This window comes from Corythoichthys intestinalis, chromosome 10 (genome assembly GCF_030265065.1).
Source record: "Corythoichthys intestinalis isolate RoL2023-P3 chromosome 10, ASM3026506v1, whole genome shotgun sequence".
Classification (NCBI taxonomy): Eukaryota; Metazoa; Chordata; class Actinopteri; order Syngnathiformes; family Syngnathidae; genus Corythoichthys; species Corythoichthys intestinalis.
Genome location: NC_080404.1, coordinates 15,201,812 through 15,219,291, shown reverse-complemented (window position 1 = coordinate 15,219,291; position 17,480 = coordinate 15,201,812). Strand labels below are relative to the sequence as shown.

At 40.1% G+C, this 17,480-nt stretch overlaps 1 protein-coding gene across 3 annotated transcripts in view; it reads left to right on the top strand.

Annotated features, from left to right (window-relative positions):
* Positions 1 to 279: 279 nt before the first annotated feature.
* Positions 280 to 17,480, top strand: part of mcu (mitochondrial calcium uniporter) — a 100,020-nt gene continuing 82,819 nt past the window's right edge. For 2 of the 3 annotated variants that reach the window (XR_009064651.1, XM_057848526.1), the window contains exon 1: positions 281 to 457. Coding sequence is in view for 2 of the 3 variants with exons in the window: in XM_057848526.1 (XP_057704509.1) it covers positions 341 to 457 (117 nt within the window). In the remaining variant the exon portion in view is untranslated. Of the gene's footprint in view, positions 458 to 17,480 lie in introns of all 3 variants that reach the window. The other variant, XM_057848527.1, reaches the window with a different exon arrangement.

The window sequence follows — 17,480 nt, the reverse complement described above, 5'->3', positions numbered from 1 at the left end:
TTACCCAATCTGTTTAGTCTTATTAATGTCCCGTCCCCAGCACAAAGTCTATTTGCATGGTATGCTGTTATATCGTCCTTACCAATGCTGGGACCAAACCTACGCCCTTGGTTTTGGTACTGGTCTTGCTGGTAGAGAATCCAGTATATACTGGATTTCTTGTCAGGGTACCACAGTACTGACTAGGGTTTGTGCTTTCAAGGTTCAAGCTAATCATTTTGCCGTGGCAAACCCGCCCACCACTAGCACCCCCCCTCCTCCTCCTTCCCTCCCTCTTCCCCTCGTTGCGTCTCGGTCAGCCCGCAGCAGTCTCCTTCCCCGGCGAGCTTTCACTTCAGAGATGGCTGCGAAAGTGTGCAGATCGGTTCTACTGTTGTCCCGAAGCGGCGGAGCAGCGACCGGCAGCCTCTCCGCACTCGTCGCTTCTTCTCCACGGCACCAGCAGCACATAAGACCGGTAAGTCCCAGGACGTGTCCGGGAGAGAGCGAGGGTGAGGAAGAGGGGGACGCGGAGGAACTGGGTGGCCGGAGCGAGGCGCACGGCGGCGGCCGGTTGGGTTTGCTACGGAAGTAAAGCTAACTAGCCTGAAGGTTTCTCCTTACGCTCTCGTCTCGAAATTGCGTAAACGCTGAGACTCATTATGAGTCGGGAAACGTGGCGCGTGCGAGTGTACTGTATTTTCCACGCAGAGTGGGACGTGGGGCTTTGACAAGGAGGCAATGCAGTTGTTTGGAGCGCCTGCTGATGAAGATCATCATCTGGCGTTGCCCCAGCGGCTCATTACTAAACTAGCTCTCGTTTTTCGTTTATTTGCCATCATACCCTTCAACTTTGTTGGCTTATTTCAACGTGTGGAAGTGTTTGGTGTTCATTTCTTTAAGGGTGTTGGAGAGTTTGCAATAAATGTTGGGTCTGTATTTTAACGCCTCTGTGGGGCAACCTCAATATCCTTCTTTCTATATGCTGTAGGAAACTGCAGCGAGTGGGATGATAGTGTGATTGCTGCTGCAGTACCATCAATGCCTGCACACATCCTGAGAAGCCTCAGTTATACTTGTGTTTCTTAATTTGACATAAACATAAACACAGACATTAAACATGATACTTCACAGTAACATTCACTGTGGATGATGTCAACCTGCCTGCTGGCTCTCCCCTCCCTGCGGGTGTTTCCCCATACATCTGGGAGATCCATGTGTTTACCTGCAGGCGGGTACAGATTTTTGATTAAGCTGTTGGGCTACAATGCAGTACTTGCTCATCTTGTTCCTGTTCCCAATGTTGAAGCTCTGCTCAAAGCTTTTACAACCGCAATGACCCAATGAGAGAGCAGCTGTACTGCCTGGACTAAAGAATGAGGAAGTCCGTGCAGTTCCTTTTACGCTCTGCCTTGTTTGCCTTACATCTGTCTGTACACATATAGTAATTCGCGACTCCTCCCTTATACTAACAATGTATACTGCGACTTTGTGAGTTAGATTTATCCAGTCACTAAGCTCTTAACTTGTGTGGCAAATCAGTTTCCCCCATTGAAACGTATTGCTATGCATATATTTTATTCCAGCCAACCTCCTAAATGTTGTGAATATTGAAAGTAAGGAAATAGTGTATTTATGCCAAAAGTCATACACATACGCAATACAATAATATTTTAATGTGCCTTAAAATAATGTGGTGAAGTTAATGATGTCAGGAGCATAGAGTCGATCATTTTGGCAGGTGTGTTTCTTAATGTTCTTTGCGAGTTGTCATGTTGTCCCGAACCATCAACTCAGCAATGGCTTATAGTACTAGTAGTGTGCGATATGGGGAAAAAATCCTCCATCATGATTTGGGCTACTTTATATCACAATTGTGATATGCCATGATATAATGTACTTTTTTTATTGATGAAAAAAAACAACAGCATTAACCATTTAATGGCTTGATAACAGTGTTAAAGGGTTTCCCCCTCACTTTTCTCATTCTTATTTGCCACATATAGGCATGTGCCGATAATCGGTATCAAGGTATACCGTGGTATGAAACAGTCAAGGTTTCAAAACCGCCAAAATTTTCCGTCATACCACCCCTAAGGTATTGGCTAATTTTTATGTACCATAAATGCAGGGAGAAATCCCTCGCTTGCAGCTGCAAAGCTCAACACTCCCCCACTGGTTGTTGCTCAGTGTCAGTCAGTCAGCTGTGCTACACAGTGGCTAGAGGTGAAACCCCTGAACTTTTTACCCCCATGGAAGAAAACGAAATCGCTGGTATCTGAATACTTTGGCTACAGAAAAGTTACAGAAGGCCGTGGGTTAGAGGAGGAGGGCCAACCGACATGTAAAACATGTTTGGCTGTTGAGGAGGCCATACCTCCAATATGATTTTGCATTTATATAACATTAAAGTTTAGTAAACACTATCATTAATGTTGTCCCACCAGCTACGAGAGTTAACTCCAGCATGTTTAGTGTGTCTAGTGGTGGTAAAATGTGTTTTTTTTTCTCTCTGGCAACTGTCTGTGTTGAGAAAGAGGGTGTGTGTATACTGGACTGTCTCAGAAAATTAGAATACACAATATTCTAATTTTTTGAGACAGTCCTGTGTATATATACAGGACTGTCTCAGGAAATTAGAATACACAATATTCTAATTTCCTGAGACAAAAAGTTAGCATTTTATAGCATTTAAGCTAGCGGACTTTGCTACGCAAGTTAGCCATTTGTTCTTTTGTTGTCCATAGATCCTTATTTTTTTATACCGTTTGAGGCACAGCTCAGGTATTTTAATTTTTCATGTTCCTTATCCGATTACTCGATTATTCGACAAACGAGTTCATCGATTAATCGACTACTACAATAATCGTTAGCTGCAGCCCTAGTTCAATCACTTAAGCCTGAGTTATACTCCCGCGTTGCGGTGACGCCGCAGCGACTACGGCGTCATTCGACATTCGATAGTTCTGCGGTGAGGGAACGCGTTGCTCTGTAATTCACCGTCAAGCCACTAGAGGGGTGTGGCGTTATGTTTGTAAGGTTTTGGGGCATGCTTGTTGACTTCCGCTAGTCTGAGAAAAAATAAACAATGCAAGATGGAACTTTTGAAAGTAAATATTCTGCTCATCAACACTGAATAAATATTGAACATACAAATGTTGAGGGGCAGGCGACGCAGAAGACTGTTTCGAGGCGGTCTGGCGGACTTTTGATGCCGCACAGAGAGTTTTAGACTCGGGTGGAGAGAGCTAGCGGCGGCTAGCTTCAAACTGGCGTCGAGCACCGTGTTCAAGGTCTGCAAAGCCCTCCAGCCCGATTTGTTTGCCGTGTCCTACAACCAGCCAGTGGGAAGCCATAGCAGATTTCTAGTGTCTATGGAACTTCCCAAACTGCGTTGGGAGCCTTGATTTTAACGTTACCATAAAAAGCACCGAGGCACTCTCAATTAGTGATGATGTATCGTGTGTGTGAACTGTCTGTTATTGAAAATTAAAGATCAAAACAACTCTTTGGACACCAAATCTGTGCTTTATTCTTCATATACTTCAGTGCTTCTCAATTATTTTCTGTTACGCCCCCCCAAGGAAGACGTAAATGTTTCGCGCCCCCCCCCCAACTCTCTGCCGCCACTGTAAATAGTGTCATTCGTCTATATTACTATTATAAGTACACCTCAGCCTAACATTGTGTCCTTTTTTTCTATTAAAGAAAAAAAGTAACATAGATCAACTTATAATAAAGTATAACTTTTTTAACATTGTGTTGCTTGTAACAGAAAAGACTTAACGCGCATCAATTTGCCTGAAGTTAAAAAAAAAAAAAAAAAAAAAAAAGTCACATCCAAACTGTAAAAATACACTCAAGGTACATTTTTGACCATTTGATACTGAAAAATAAAATGTAATAAAATCAGTAAATAATAACAAATTCAAATTGATTAGAAACATTTACTCTTCAGGACAACATGCCAAAAAATTTGACCGAAAAAAAAACAAAACTGAATAGAAGGGGGGGGGGGGGTCTTTGGACAGAAGGAAAGTTTTTATTTTCGCTGATTCACCACATTGCTCACTGGTTTACTGATATAACACTGACAAAGCGGGACGATTGTGAAAATTGGCAGTATTCGGCACATTTTCGCTGAAAAATAGTCAAGCGGCTTATCAATGAGATTGAGGTCTAATGTCTTTAAGTGGCGTCTTAACTGATTTGGCTTCTCCGCTATAAAAATTTTTAGACTCAGTAAACAGTGGTCTTTCCTAATTTTCCACTATATTAAAAGTCAAAGGCAAACGGCCCGAAAAAAGCGCATTCTCGGCGGCCGAGGGAGAACCGTAGGTGAGGGCGGTGGTCGTGACGATCCCAAGCCGAAAACGGCACTTCTCGGCCGGACACGTGAGAACCGAAGAAGACAGTGGGTCGCTGCGTGAGTCCAGCTCTGCATGAGTCTCTTCCGTGTGCTCTTGCTTACTTCAAAAATACTGCACGCACTTTGAAAATGAGAGCGCCACTGCCACCCACGGAGTGGATGTGCAAGTACACTTTATTCTAGTACGGCAAAAAAAAAAAAAAAAAAAAAAAAAAGCATGTTCCCCGAGGTCACTCGCGCCCCCCCTGGCATCGCTCTGCGCCCCCCTGGGGGGGCGCGCCCCACCATTTGAGAAGTACTGATATACTTGAAGTGTGACACGTAAATAAGTCACAGACTCGCAGCAAACATATGTACACAATAAATGATGACGTGCACCAACCAAAAATATGACATGAAGTGATAAAAAGTTGGCAGTTTTTGGCCGACTGGGTCACCGCTTCGTGTGGCCACTCGATTCCGAACACACACGTCTCGGTGGTTCTTCCTTTCCTTTTTTTTTTTTTTTTTTTTCAATCGCCGACCTTGCCATTTGGCAATCACAATAATGTCTTGACGAGACTTGCGCTTCAATGATAATCCCGTCGGCTTGGTCCATTTTTGTGTGTAGAAAATAATGTTTGATTCTATTCTACAGTGGCGGTGATTTCGCGCTAAACCGGAAACAACAGTCTGAGCGGACCAATCACAGAACGTTTTCGTCACGTCATACACGTCTACGTGACGCGAAGGTTAGAAAATTTGAGAGGCGCGCGTCAGGCTACGGCGTAGGGTCGTAACTCTGTTCTTCCTTGACGGCGTAGGTCTGACGCGGAAGTATAACTCGGCCTTGTCTAGTGGTAGCATTGACAGTCGTGAATGCTGTCTGTTACGTTTCCGCCTCGGAAATATATGCAAGTATTTTATGTTTACTATTACAGATGGATGTGCAAAATATGTTTACTTCTGTGGTGAATGGTCATATGTACAGAACTTCATAAGTTGTGTTCTAGAAGCCAGCCAATGCTTTAGTAGCTCAAGCTAGTGTGCTGTGCTATACCTATAATAGTTGTGTATATAAGTGTATTGTGCAGTTTGTTGTATATTGAGTATTGAGTGTGTATTTTTCTGTTGTACTTTCACAATATTAAGACGAGTGTCTTCCCATAAAAGCAAGAAAAGGCCAAGCCTTGTGGTTTATGGAAGTGCATTCATTCTTAGCTGGCTGTCGGGCAGTGCAGAAGTGAAACGCACTGTTTTGTTCATGTCATTATGAAAAATCTGATGAGATCAAAGGCAAATCTATGTTGAACCCACCACTATTTTTTTTTTTTTTTAACCTCCAGGTGTTCAAAAACTCAGGTTATACTTTTAAAAAATTATATATTTACTATCGGTTATCGGTATCGGCTTTGAGGAGCAGGAAGTTATCGGTATCGGTTTCAAAAAATGGATATCGTGCACCCCTACTCCTAACATGCATTTGCATTGTTACAGATGTAAATAACAATCAAAATTCATGTTCTATGCTAATTATATCTTCAGTTACTGTTCCAGTTGTTTCATTAATTGCTAGTTATGGTGTTTGGTAACACTTTATTTGTCAGTGGTGCCATAAGACAATCATAAATATGACATGACACTGCCATGAGCATTAATGAATGCTTATGACACATGTCATTTTGTATCATCCGGCAAATTATCTCACTTTTGAATGGAATGTAAAGATCCGAGCTGGACATACATGGAGTTAGTGACAAAATGTCATGAATGCCCATGAAAGTGTCATGTCATAATTACAGTATGACTGTCTTATGGCAGTCTTTTTACGCCACTGCCAAAGAAAGTGTTACCTATTAACCCAAATAAATCAACAAATAAGCCACACTGGACTATAAGCCGCAGGATTCAAAATGAGGGAGAAATGTAGTGGCTTATAGTCCCAAAATTACGGTACTTTTGCTGTATACTTTGGATCACTCTCTTCGTTTGCAGACTTGAGAAACATGTAATTTTTTTTTGACATGATCCTTGTCCATCTTGATTATTTTGTTGCTTTGTAGTCATAAAAAAAAAAAACAACAACCTTAAACACAATCTTTTTCCGCTCGATTCTATCTTCTAAAAATGACGTTCTCAGGCCCAATTTCCGATCACCTGATCAGATAGGGAGACATCCCCAGTCTTTGTATCTCTGGATTTTTTGTTGTTGCTTGTAGCCCTTAGCTCATTCACTGTCGTTGATAGCGACAGATGTTAAATTTATTTGAATTTAGAAGGCTAACATTGAGTGATCATGTTTCACTTCCTTTGACCGGACTGGTGGGCTGGCAGTGATTGAACAATCGCTGCAAGCTGCCACTGATCACTGCCACTTAAAAATAAATTAACGCATTTTAAATTCTCGATATTTTTCACCTGGTTCGGAGTTTCTAAACATGACGTAATCAGAGTGAGAACATCCCTTTTTTAAGTTATTCATAATTATAAAACATAAGATAAAAAATACAATGATTAATAATTTGAAAAATAATATAATAATTGCTAATATTTAAGATAGTCACTTGCTTTACAAAAGTTTAAAGGTCTTAAATGTCAACTTTTGAATAGCTGTCCACTGTAGTGACCACTGTCCCTGAAACGGTTAAAATATGACTTCAACTTTTTAGATTTGTTTTGTATTGTGTAAGTATCCTTGCAGCTTGTGTGACTTTCTTTCATGAGTCCCTCGATGGAGCACGAGAACTCAGTTTAAAGATTTAAAGAAGGAAGCTGCAATGGGTCACTCAGAGTCATCATTATGCATGCGACATTTTATTTTGTGCAATTGGGATATTACAGTAAACATGATTTTTGGTGTGGTTGCATGATTGCATCCTCCCATGTCGTCATAGCATAACAGATCCTGGAACCTAAAGGCTTACGTTTAACCTCCACCAGATTACTATTGAGTCTGCTGTCATATAAAATGCAGCTCCCGTAAATTATGTCTTGGGAGTTAAATCATTGCGGGTAAACCGTCCTTGTAAAAAAAAAAATAAAAAAAAATACATATGATAAATCACTAGGTGAATTCTGATAACACGAGCCTGCATGGAGTCAATACTGCAATATACTGCACCGATAATAGATTAATGTTTAAGGTAAACATAATATTTTAGTGTGGGTTTCTCATCAGCTGAGTCATCTTTTGTTTTTGCAATCAAAGCTCATGTGTTCATTGAATCTGAGCAGCTGGGGGTTGTAGCAGTTGGGGCCACCAGGTCAAGCTCCTCTCGCCTTCTAATCCAATAAACGTAGGAGTAAACTCATTTATCCATGCTGCCTTCACTGACTTAGTGCTGAAGTTATCCAGATTAGTGTGATAAGAGACTGACTGTCGTCTGGGAGAAGGCGATTCGCTTAAGTGACTGACAAACCTGTCATCAGAAGCTGCCGCTTTACCGTGAGATTGTCCTTGAAGGTCAGGCTGGTGTCTGAGGTATGATGTCTACATCTTGTTATTTTGGAGATAAAACATTTAATTCTTGTTTTAAATAGATTGTACATAGCACACAAACTCTCACATTAGTTAAAATTGTTCTTCTAAGGCAGGGGTTGGGAACCTTTCTGGCTGAGAGAGCCATAAACACCACATAAAAAAAAAAAAAAATGTAATCCCGTGAGAGCCATACAATATGTTTAAAACTAAAATTTCGACTAATGTGTGTATTTTATTCAATTTCAACATTTTTAAAGTACAATTAGTTTCTGAATTCTTTTTAATAACATTGTTATGCTGTTGCTAACCAATGATGAATATTTCTTACCATTAATGCGACTTCTGGTGCTGCGTGGTGTTGCTGATGGCTTGGTAGTCTGGTTGATACTTGATGAGGTTAAGCGTGATGCAGGCATTGAGAAACTTAGGATACGTCTCTCTTCATGTTCACGAAGAAGCGATATGAATCCTCTGTTTTTTCCAAGCATACACGGAGCACCATCAGTGCACACTGAAAGAAGTTTGTCCATTGGTAGATTTTTTCTTTAGCGAACTCAATGAAGGACTTGAATAAATCCTCCCCTCTTGTTGTTCCTCGCATAGCCAAAACTGCCAGACTTTCCTCATGTAGTGTCTCTCCGACAACATACCTTGCGATCACGCTGAACTGTGACACAGTGCCTTGCAAAAGTATTCGGCCCCCTTGAATCTTGCAACCTTTCGCCACATTTCAGGCTTCAAACATAAAGATACGAAATTTAATTTTTTTTGTCAAGAATCAACAACAAGTGGGACACAATCGTGAAGTGGAACAACATTCATTGGATAATTTAAACTTTTTTAACAAATAAAAAACTGAAAAGTGGGGCGTGCAATATTATTCGGCCCCTTTACTCTCAGTGCAGCAAACTCACTCCAGAAGTTCAGTGAGGATCTCTTAATGATCCAATGTTGTCCTAAATGACCGATGATGATAAATAGAATCCAAATGTGTGTAATCAAGTCTCCGTATAAATGCACCTGCTCTGTGATAGTCTCAGGATTCTGTTTAAAGTGCAGAGAGCACTATGAAAACCAAGGAACACACCAGGCAGGTCCGAGATACTGTTGTGGAGAAGTTTAAAGCCGGATTTGGATACAAAAAGATTTCCCAAGCTTTAAACATCTCTAAGAGCACTGTGCAAGCCATCATATTGAAATGGAAGGAGCATCAGACCACTGCAAATCTACCAAGACCCGGCCGTCCTTCCAAACTTTCTTCTCAAACAAGGAGAAAACTGATCAGAGATGCAGCCAAGAGGCCCATGATCACTCTGGATGAACTGCAGAGATCTACAGCTGAGGTGGGAGAGTCTGTCCATAGGACAACAATCAGTCGTACACTGCACAAATCTGGCCTTTATGGAAGAGTGGAAAGAAGAAAGCCATTTCTCAAAGATATCCATAAAAAGTCTCGTTTAAAGTTTGCCACAAGCCCACTGGGAGACACACCAAACATGTGGAAGAAGGTGCTCCGGTCGGATGAAACCAAAATTGAACTTTTTGGCCACAATGCAAAACGATATGTTTGGCGTAAAAGCAACACAGCTCATCACCCTGAACACACCATCCCCACTGTCAAACATGGTGGTGGCAGCATCATGGTTTGGGCCTGCTTTTCTTCAGCAGGGACAGGGAAGATGGTTAAAATTGACGGGAAATGGATGCAGCCAAATACAGGAACATTCTGGAAGAAAACCTGTTGGTATCTGCACAAGACCTGAGACTGGGACGGAGATTCATCTTCCAACAGGACAATGATCCAAAACATAAATGGAATGGTTCAAAAATAAACGTATCCAGGTGTTAGAATGGCCAAGTCAAAGTCCAGACCTGAATCCAATCGAGAATCTGTGGAAAGAGCTGAAGACTGCTGTTCACAAACACTCTCCATCCAACCTCACTGAGCTCGAGCTGTTTTGCAAGGAAGAATGGGCAAGAATGTCAGTCTCTCGATGTGCAAAACTGATAGAAACATACCCCAAGCGACTTGCAGCTGTAATTGGAGCAAAAGGTGGCGCTACAAAGTATTAACGCAAGGGGGCCAAATAATATTGCACGCCCCACTTTTCAGTTTTTTATTTGTTAAAAAAGTTTAAATTATCCAATAAATTTTGTTCCACTTCACGATTGTGTCCCACTTGTTGTTGATTCTTGACAAAAAATTAAAATTTTATATCTTTATGTTTGAAGCCTGAAATGTGGCGAAAGGTTGCAAGGTTCAAGGGGGCCGAATACTTTTGCAAGGCACTGTAAATTGCTTACGTCCGTTGACTCATCCAAAGCGAGTGAAAAAATGGAGCCGTATTTATGTCCTTCACTTGCGTTGCCTCAATTTGATTTGACATCATGACGGTACGATCGTGAGCAATTCTTGCTGACAGGGGCATGTCTTTTATCCGTTTAATAATCTTGTCTTTATCCGAAAAGTTGTCAAAAAGTTCATTGGCAACATCAAGCATGAATGCTTCGGCGTACTCCCCATCTGTGAATGGCTTCCCGTTTCTCACAATTGCTAGAGCGCCAGCATAGCTAGCCGAATTCCAGTCACCTTGTTTGGTTCAAACACAGAGTTGCTACTGACTAGCTTGCACTCTTGTAAGAAGCTCTTGACATGCTTTCTTCCTGTTGTCCCCCGCCGGATATTTCAATGCAAATGTAGTATGGCGGGTGTCGAAGTGCCGCTTTATATTTGACCTTTTCATAGATGCAATTTTATCATTGCATATTAGACACACCGCAGAACCTGCTCTCTCACCACAAAGGCAAATTCCTCTGTCCATTCCTGCTGAAAAGTCCTCGTCTTTTTTTCTTTTTGCCATCTTCTCAAAAGGGTTTCTAAAATTAACGGGGAAAACTAAACTAAAACCGTGGGAAAACTACTACGCACATGCACACATCGGCCGCTCTTTTTGACAGCAAAATACGGCGGCCCCACTCGATCAGTGTCTGCCTCATCTGCGTTGCCAATGCGATTGATAGATAAGGCAAGGCGAGGCAAGGCAAGGCAAATTTATTTATATAGCACAATTCAACACAAGGCAATTCAAAGTGCTTTACATCACATGAAAACCATAAAAATCACATTTAAATCAACACAACGTAAAAACCAAGACAAAAGATCGCATTTAATCACAGAATAAAAATAAATAAATAAAAATAAAACAAAAATAGAAATAAAGCAAAAACTACTACTACTAATAATCATTGAAATCAGCAATGGAGATAAGCACAAGAGGAATAGAAGGCAGGTAGATTGAAATATATAGACAGTTATGGATATGCAGTGCTAAACAAAAGCGTTTTTAGCCCTGATTTAAAGGAGCTACCAGTTTGAGCATACTTCAGACGTTCGGGTAACTTGTTCCAGAGGTGAGGAGCATAATAACTAAATGCTGCCTCACCCTGCTTGGTTCTTGTTCTTGGAACATGCAGAAGACCCGTTCCAGACGACCTTAGGGGTCTAGATGTCTCATAGGAATCTAACAAGTCAAGCATGTATTTTGGTCCAAGGCCATTAAGTGTTTTGTAGACGAGCAGTAGTATTTTATAGTCTATCCTTTGACTCACCGGAAGCCAGTGTAGCGATTTCAAAACCGGTGTAATGTGGTCCAGCTTCCTTGTATTTGTGAGGACTCTGGCTGCAGCATTCTGTACTAGCTGCAGCTTCCTGACTGATTTTTTATCAAGACCTGTAAATATACCGTTGCAGTAGTCCAATCTGCTGAAAACGAATGCATGCATAAGTTTTTCCATGTCTTGTTGAGTCAGAAGCCCCTTAATTCTGGTTATATTTTTTAGGTGGTAATAAGCGGATTTAGTGACGGACTTTAGATGGTTATCAAATTTTAGGTCTGAGTCAATAATTACGCCCAGGTTTCTGACTTGATTTGTAGCTGTAAGTGACATTGTGCTAAGTTGGCTGCTTATCTTTGACCTTTCCTTTTTTGGCCCAAAAATGATCACCTCTGTTTTCTCCACATTTAACTGGAGAAAATTCTGGCACATCCATTCATTGATTTGATGAATGCATTTACTCAGGGAGACTAAGGGACTATAATCATGTGGGGACACAGAAATGTACAGTTGTGTGTCATCTGCATAGGCGTGATAGGAGATGTCATACTGTTCCATTATCTGAGCTAACGGAAGCATATAGATGTTAAATAAGAGTGGTCCAAGAATTGACCCTTGAGGGACTCCACAAGTGAATTTGGTTCGTTCTGACTGATAATTTCCGATTGACACAAAGAAATCCCTATCATGTAAATAGGATGTGAACCACTGAAGAATAGTGTCAGTAAGCCCTACCCACTGTTCCAATCTGCTGAGTAGTATGTTGTGATCAACCGTGTCAAATGCGGCGCTGAGATCCAATAGTAGCAGAACAGATGATTTGCCTGCATCGGTATTCCGACGAATATCATTTAGGACTTTGATAAGCACAGTCTCGGTGCTGTGTTGTGGCCGAAATCCAGACTGAAATGAGTCAAAAAGATTGTTTTGGATCATAAAAGTCTGGATCTGTTCAAACACAACCCTTTCGATAATTTTCCCCAGGAATGTCAGATTTGATATTGGCCTGTAATTACTAATGGTTGAGGCATCCAGATTAGGTTTTTTTAGGAGAGGTTTTATTACTGCAGTTTTTAAAGTCTGAGGAAACTCTCCTGTTTGGAGGGAAGTATTTATAATCTGAAGTATTCCAGAAGTGCGCAAAGGGTTGCTTAGAGGGAAAGTGTGATGACCACAGAAACAGAAATGGCAGCTATGATTCATTCTTAGTGTAACGTGGCTCATCTGTTTGGCTAATGTCAGTACATTTAACTGTTAATCACTAAATGTGCAACATGTTTATTACTTTGCCCTCATGTGGTCATACAGTGTATCACAAAAGTGAATACACCCCTCGCATTTCTGTAGGTATTTAAGTATATCTTGTCATGGGGCAACACTGACAAAATTACACCTTGACACAATGAAAAGTAGTCTGTGTACAGCTTATATAATAGAGTTGATTTATTTTCCCCTCAAAATAATTCAAAATATAGCCATTAATATCTAAACCGTAACTACTAAAGACAGTACACAAGAAAGGCCACAAACAGTTTGCTGAAGACATGTCAACAAAGCACATGGATTACTGTAACCATGTCCTATGGTCTGATGAGACGGGCGGGCTTTCTTGTGTAATGTCTTCAGAAGAGGCTTCTTCCTGGGGTGACAGCCATGCACACCAATTTGATGTAGAGTGCGGCGTATGGTCTGAGCACTAACAGGCTAACCCCCCACCTCTTCAATCTCTGCTACAATGCTGACAGCACTCCTGTAACGAGTCACATGACATTTTGGAGGGAAAATGACAATCAGTACTCAATTTGGACATTTAGGGATGTACGTATTTACTAAAGGGTGTACTCACTTATGTTGCCAGGGGTTTAAATATTAATGGCTATATTTTGAGTTATTTTGAGGAGAAAATAAATGAACTCTATTGAATAAGCTGCAAACAGACAACTTTTCATTGTGTCAAAGTGTCATTTTAGTGTTGTCCCATGAAAAGATATACTTAAATATCTGCAGAAATGCGAGGGGTGTGCTCACTTTTGTAATACACTGTACATACGTGTCTTTTGGATATTATGTGTGTCCTTTGTGACAATAGGCAGTATTGACTACATAGAATGGATTAAGATGAAGAAAAGTAAATTAGTATGCTGATTAAAGACACTATAATAAATGATGTTTTGACAGTCCCAGTCTTACATTTAAAAATCAGTCTATTTCTCAACGTTTATTATTGTTGCACATCCCGTCTTTCTTCCCCTCTTTTCTCACTATGAAGTTAAAGAGCATGAAGTGCAAGAGAGAAAGTATTTCTTTCAATGAAACGGAATTGATCTGTCATCATGTAGCGTTTAATACATTTGCTAGGGGCCATGTGTAATGTGATTAGATTAGTGATATGACTGACTGTACACAGTATACGTAAATAATTCCATTTTAGAAATTTTCCACAATTTGATGTCACCTGGCACATCTGCAGAATCTTGACCGGAATCAATGAAAGAAAGATGTAAAGGAAAGAATATTACGAACATCACCTATTACTGTTTGAAACAACGTTTGGTAAAATATGGACTCATATCTGATACCAACAAGTTTATGTAAAGAATGTTAATGATGGCATACTTTCTCAGGTTTGGAATGAAGTTTCCATCGTGTGCTGCTAAATCAGAAACAGGAAGTAGAGGGGAGACAACCATTGTTTTCTATCTCCTGTCAGCTATGCCCTATCCACTCTGCAGCCGTTAGTTTTGCCTCCCAGCACAAAATCATTTAATTTTAATTGACAGATTTATTGAGAATACTGTAGAGCTATAAAATGTTTGACAGGCACAATGAGACCTTTGTGTTTGTATTTTTTATCATGGGAGGAGGCTCCCGTAAAGGGTACCTTGTTGCTGCAGCTTTATGTCCTTTCTTTTGCATTTTCGCATAATTGTTAAATGTGAATGCACATGCAGTAATCAAATGAGCAACTGGTGTATCCTATTCGGTGAGCACTGCAGTTAATAACAACTCCACAGCAATTCACACTTCCTGTTTTTCCAAAGCCTAGGGATCGGATGCAATATGCATGAAAAGGTGGTGACCGGACACGCTATTATGCCAATGGAGATTGTTTAACACTGCAACAGTGTTCAAATTTTCATATTTATTCTTATCAAAATTTGTTTAGATTTTTCTCAATAACATGTATGAAATAATCTTACTATAACATGAAGTCATGAAATATGGACTACCTGGTGATTATAGAAATACTCAAAAGATTCCTTGAAACCTGTGATTTCTTGCTTTTCTTTCATGCTTTTCCTGACAAGTTTGATGTTATACAAAGTGTCACACCCTGAAGAATACAAAAAAGTGTTTCTTCTCATTTTTGAAAAGACTGCCGCAGTGGCTCTGCCTGGAACAGACATGTTGTCCACTGAGGTGTACGAGACTAGACAGCATGGCCTGATATGATTTGTGTGGAGGGGTTTTGGCAAGCTCTATGCTCCCCAATTAAGAGTGTTGCAAATGTGCTTTTTCTAATTTTGATTCCTTTTACAGTGGCTGTTTCATTATTTAATACCATCAGCTTTGCCAGTGAACCTTTGAATGTAGAAATAGATCATTAAAGAGTAGGGTTACAGTGTTTCCCACAGGATTTTAGGAGACTGTGGTGGGAGGGTCTCTGAGTCAGAGACCCTCCCACCACTGGTGACTTGATTGCAAAAATATGCGATCAGGATAACCGTTATCCTGATCGCATATTTTTGCAATCAAGTCACCTCATTTGGGAATCTCCCGATACAGAGTCCCGATCCGAAAAAATGTTGTTAGATATTGTTGTTAAATATGTTACTGTCCCACCGTGCCGCCTTCATAATGTGAATTATTTTTAACTTATTCACTCCCAGCCATTTTCACCAGAGCAAGGCTCTTTGCTCCCGGCCGTTTTACTGGATTTTGACTGATTTTGCAAGGCCCACAAAAAATTATGTTCTATTGCTATATAAACACGGCACCCACCAAAAGAAAGATTATACTCTCTTCTTTCAGCAGGAAAAAAAGTAAGTTCATATCTTTTTCCATTCTTTAGAAATCAGCATTAGAAAATAGCTTAGTTTGAGCAATTTTCCAATTTCTGATGAAAAAACAGAGAAATTGAGCTTTTTGTGAAAGCGTACATTTCAAACTTAACTTTGACTTTAACACAACTAGTTTTTGCTTTCGTTACATCCCAAACATCTGAATAATGTTTTCCTTTTACAAAATATCATAAAGAACAAGACAAATAGAACTTTTGATAGCAAAGTAACAATTTATTTACACATAACTAACTGAGAGATGACGCTGTTGTCGCCAAGATGACGCTGTTGTCGCCGCGTCAGCCGGGTAAACTTTTCCCTCATCGTTGCCTTGATTCGTTGATTTTTTTTGAGTCTTTGCGGTGTCTGCTCGGCGAGCCTGCTGCACTGATGGTCCCGCTCGTTCTGCTCGATCATCTGCCGCCTGGCATCATTCCGGCAGCGCTACGACTGTTCGTTGCTGTTGAATCGGGTTGCGAGTCTTACCAAATGCGCTACTGCCCTCCAGTGGCCAGTTTTATTGCTTTAAAATGGATTTTTAGCATTGTGCTTTGGAGCTCAGTTGAATCAGGACCCAGAGATGTCTTTTATGAAAAAAAAAACGTATAAATATGTCTTTGGGACACTGAAACAATAAAAAAATAGAACATATTTATACTTTTTTGGGAGCAAATGAGTTCAACAATAATTACGTAGAAAAATGTTTGTCTATTAAATGCTTCATTGAGAGAGTCCACTCTGCTGAGAACAGCTAGCCTGGTACTTTAGACTCACCGCTGTCCCAGCTATTGAATCTGGCCACCATTAAGCGGATAAAATTTCCAGGGAGGAGCAAGCCACAGCAAACAGACAGCGGAGTGGACCAATCAGCGACGGGCGGGACGAGGGACTTGCAACTTGAAGTAAACATACGAGGAGAGCGGAGTTTATTCAAAATGGCTAGCACGAGACAGACTGTTGTCAATGACTTGTGTCGACGTGTTTTTGGTAATTTAAAACTGATTTTACTGTGGATTGGAACATATTTTCGGCTCTCTTGTTCGCCATCTGTGTTGTTGTGGAGACGAATTCCGACGCGGAAGAGTGACGTTGCTCGTTAAGAACACCTTACGCGAACAAATGACTCTGATTTGTGGATTGATTTTGTACTTGCTCGAGAGGCCGTAAATGGGCTGGGTCCCAGACTATTCTCTGTGTTTGAAAAACACAGGAAGAACAGTCTGGCCGTGCCAGGCAAGAGAACAGCCTCTCACTTATACAATGAGATGACACAGCACACTACCGCTTAGGCCTGAACGATATTGGAAAAAACTATTGTTGCGATTTTTTTTAGGTTTGCAATATATTGCGATATTATATTGCGATATTAAAAAAAAAAAAGATCTATCTTTTTTAAAGAAATTTTCAATAAATGACTTGAATAGCTGTTTGGAAATACTTTACATAACACACCGTGACCACAGTGTATTCATATAATACCGTTTAATTTGTGAATGATGAAGATTTCTGTATGAAGGTATCCAGGAAGTCATGTCTGCACAAAATAGATCATTTATTGAATACAATATTTTACACTTCAACAGCAGCAAATACATTAAATGATAAATAAAAGAGCAGGTGCATTAGTCTCCTAGGTTTTTGACAAAATATAACAATAAATAAAAACTTCTGTAAAATAACAACAAAGTTGTCAACATATTTGAACAAAAATATTAAATATGACAAATAAAAGAGTTGTTCACAAACTATAACAATAAATAAAAACCTCAGTAAAACAACAAAGTTGTCAACATATTTGAACAAAAATATTAAATATGACAAAAGAGTTCACAAACTATAACAATACATAAAAACCTCAGTTAAACAACAAAGTTGTCAACATATTTGAACTTAAATATTAAATCTGACTAATAAAAGTGCAAGTGCATTAGTCCCCTGAGTTGTTTACACAAAATATAACAATATAAAACTGCAAAACGGCAACAAAGTTGTAAAA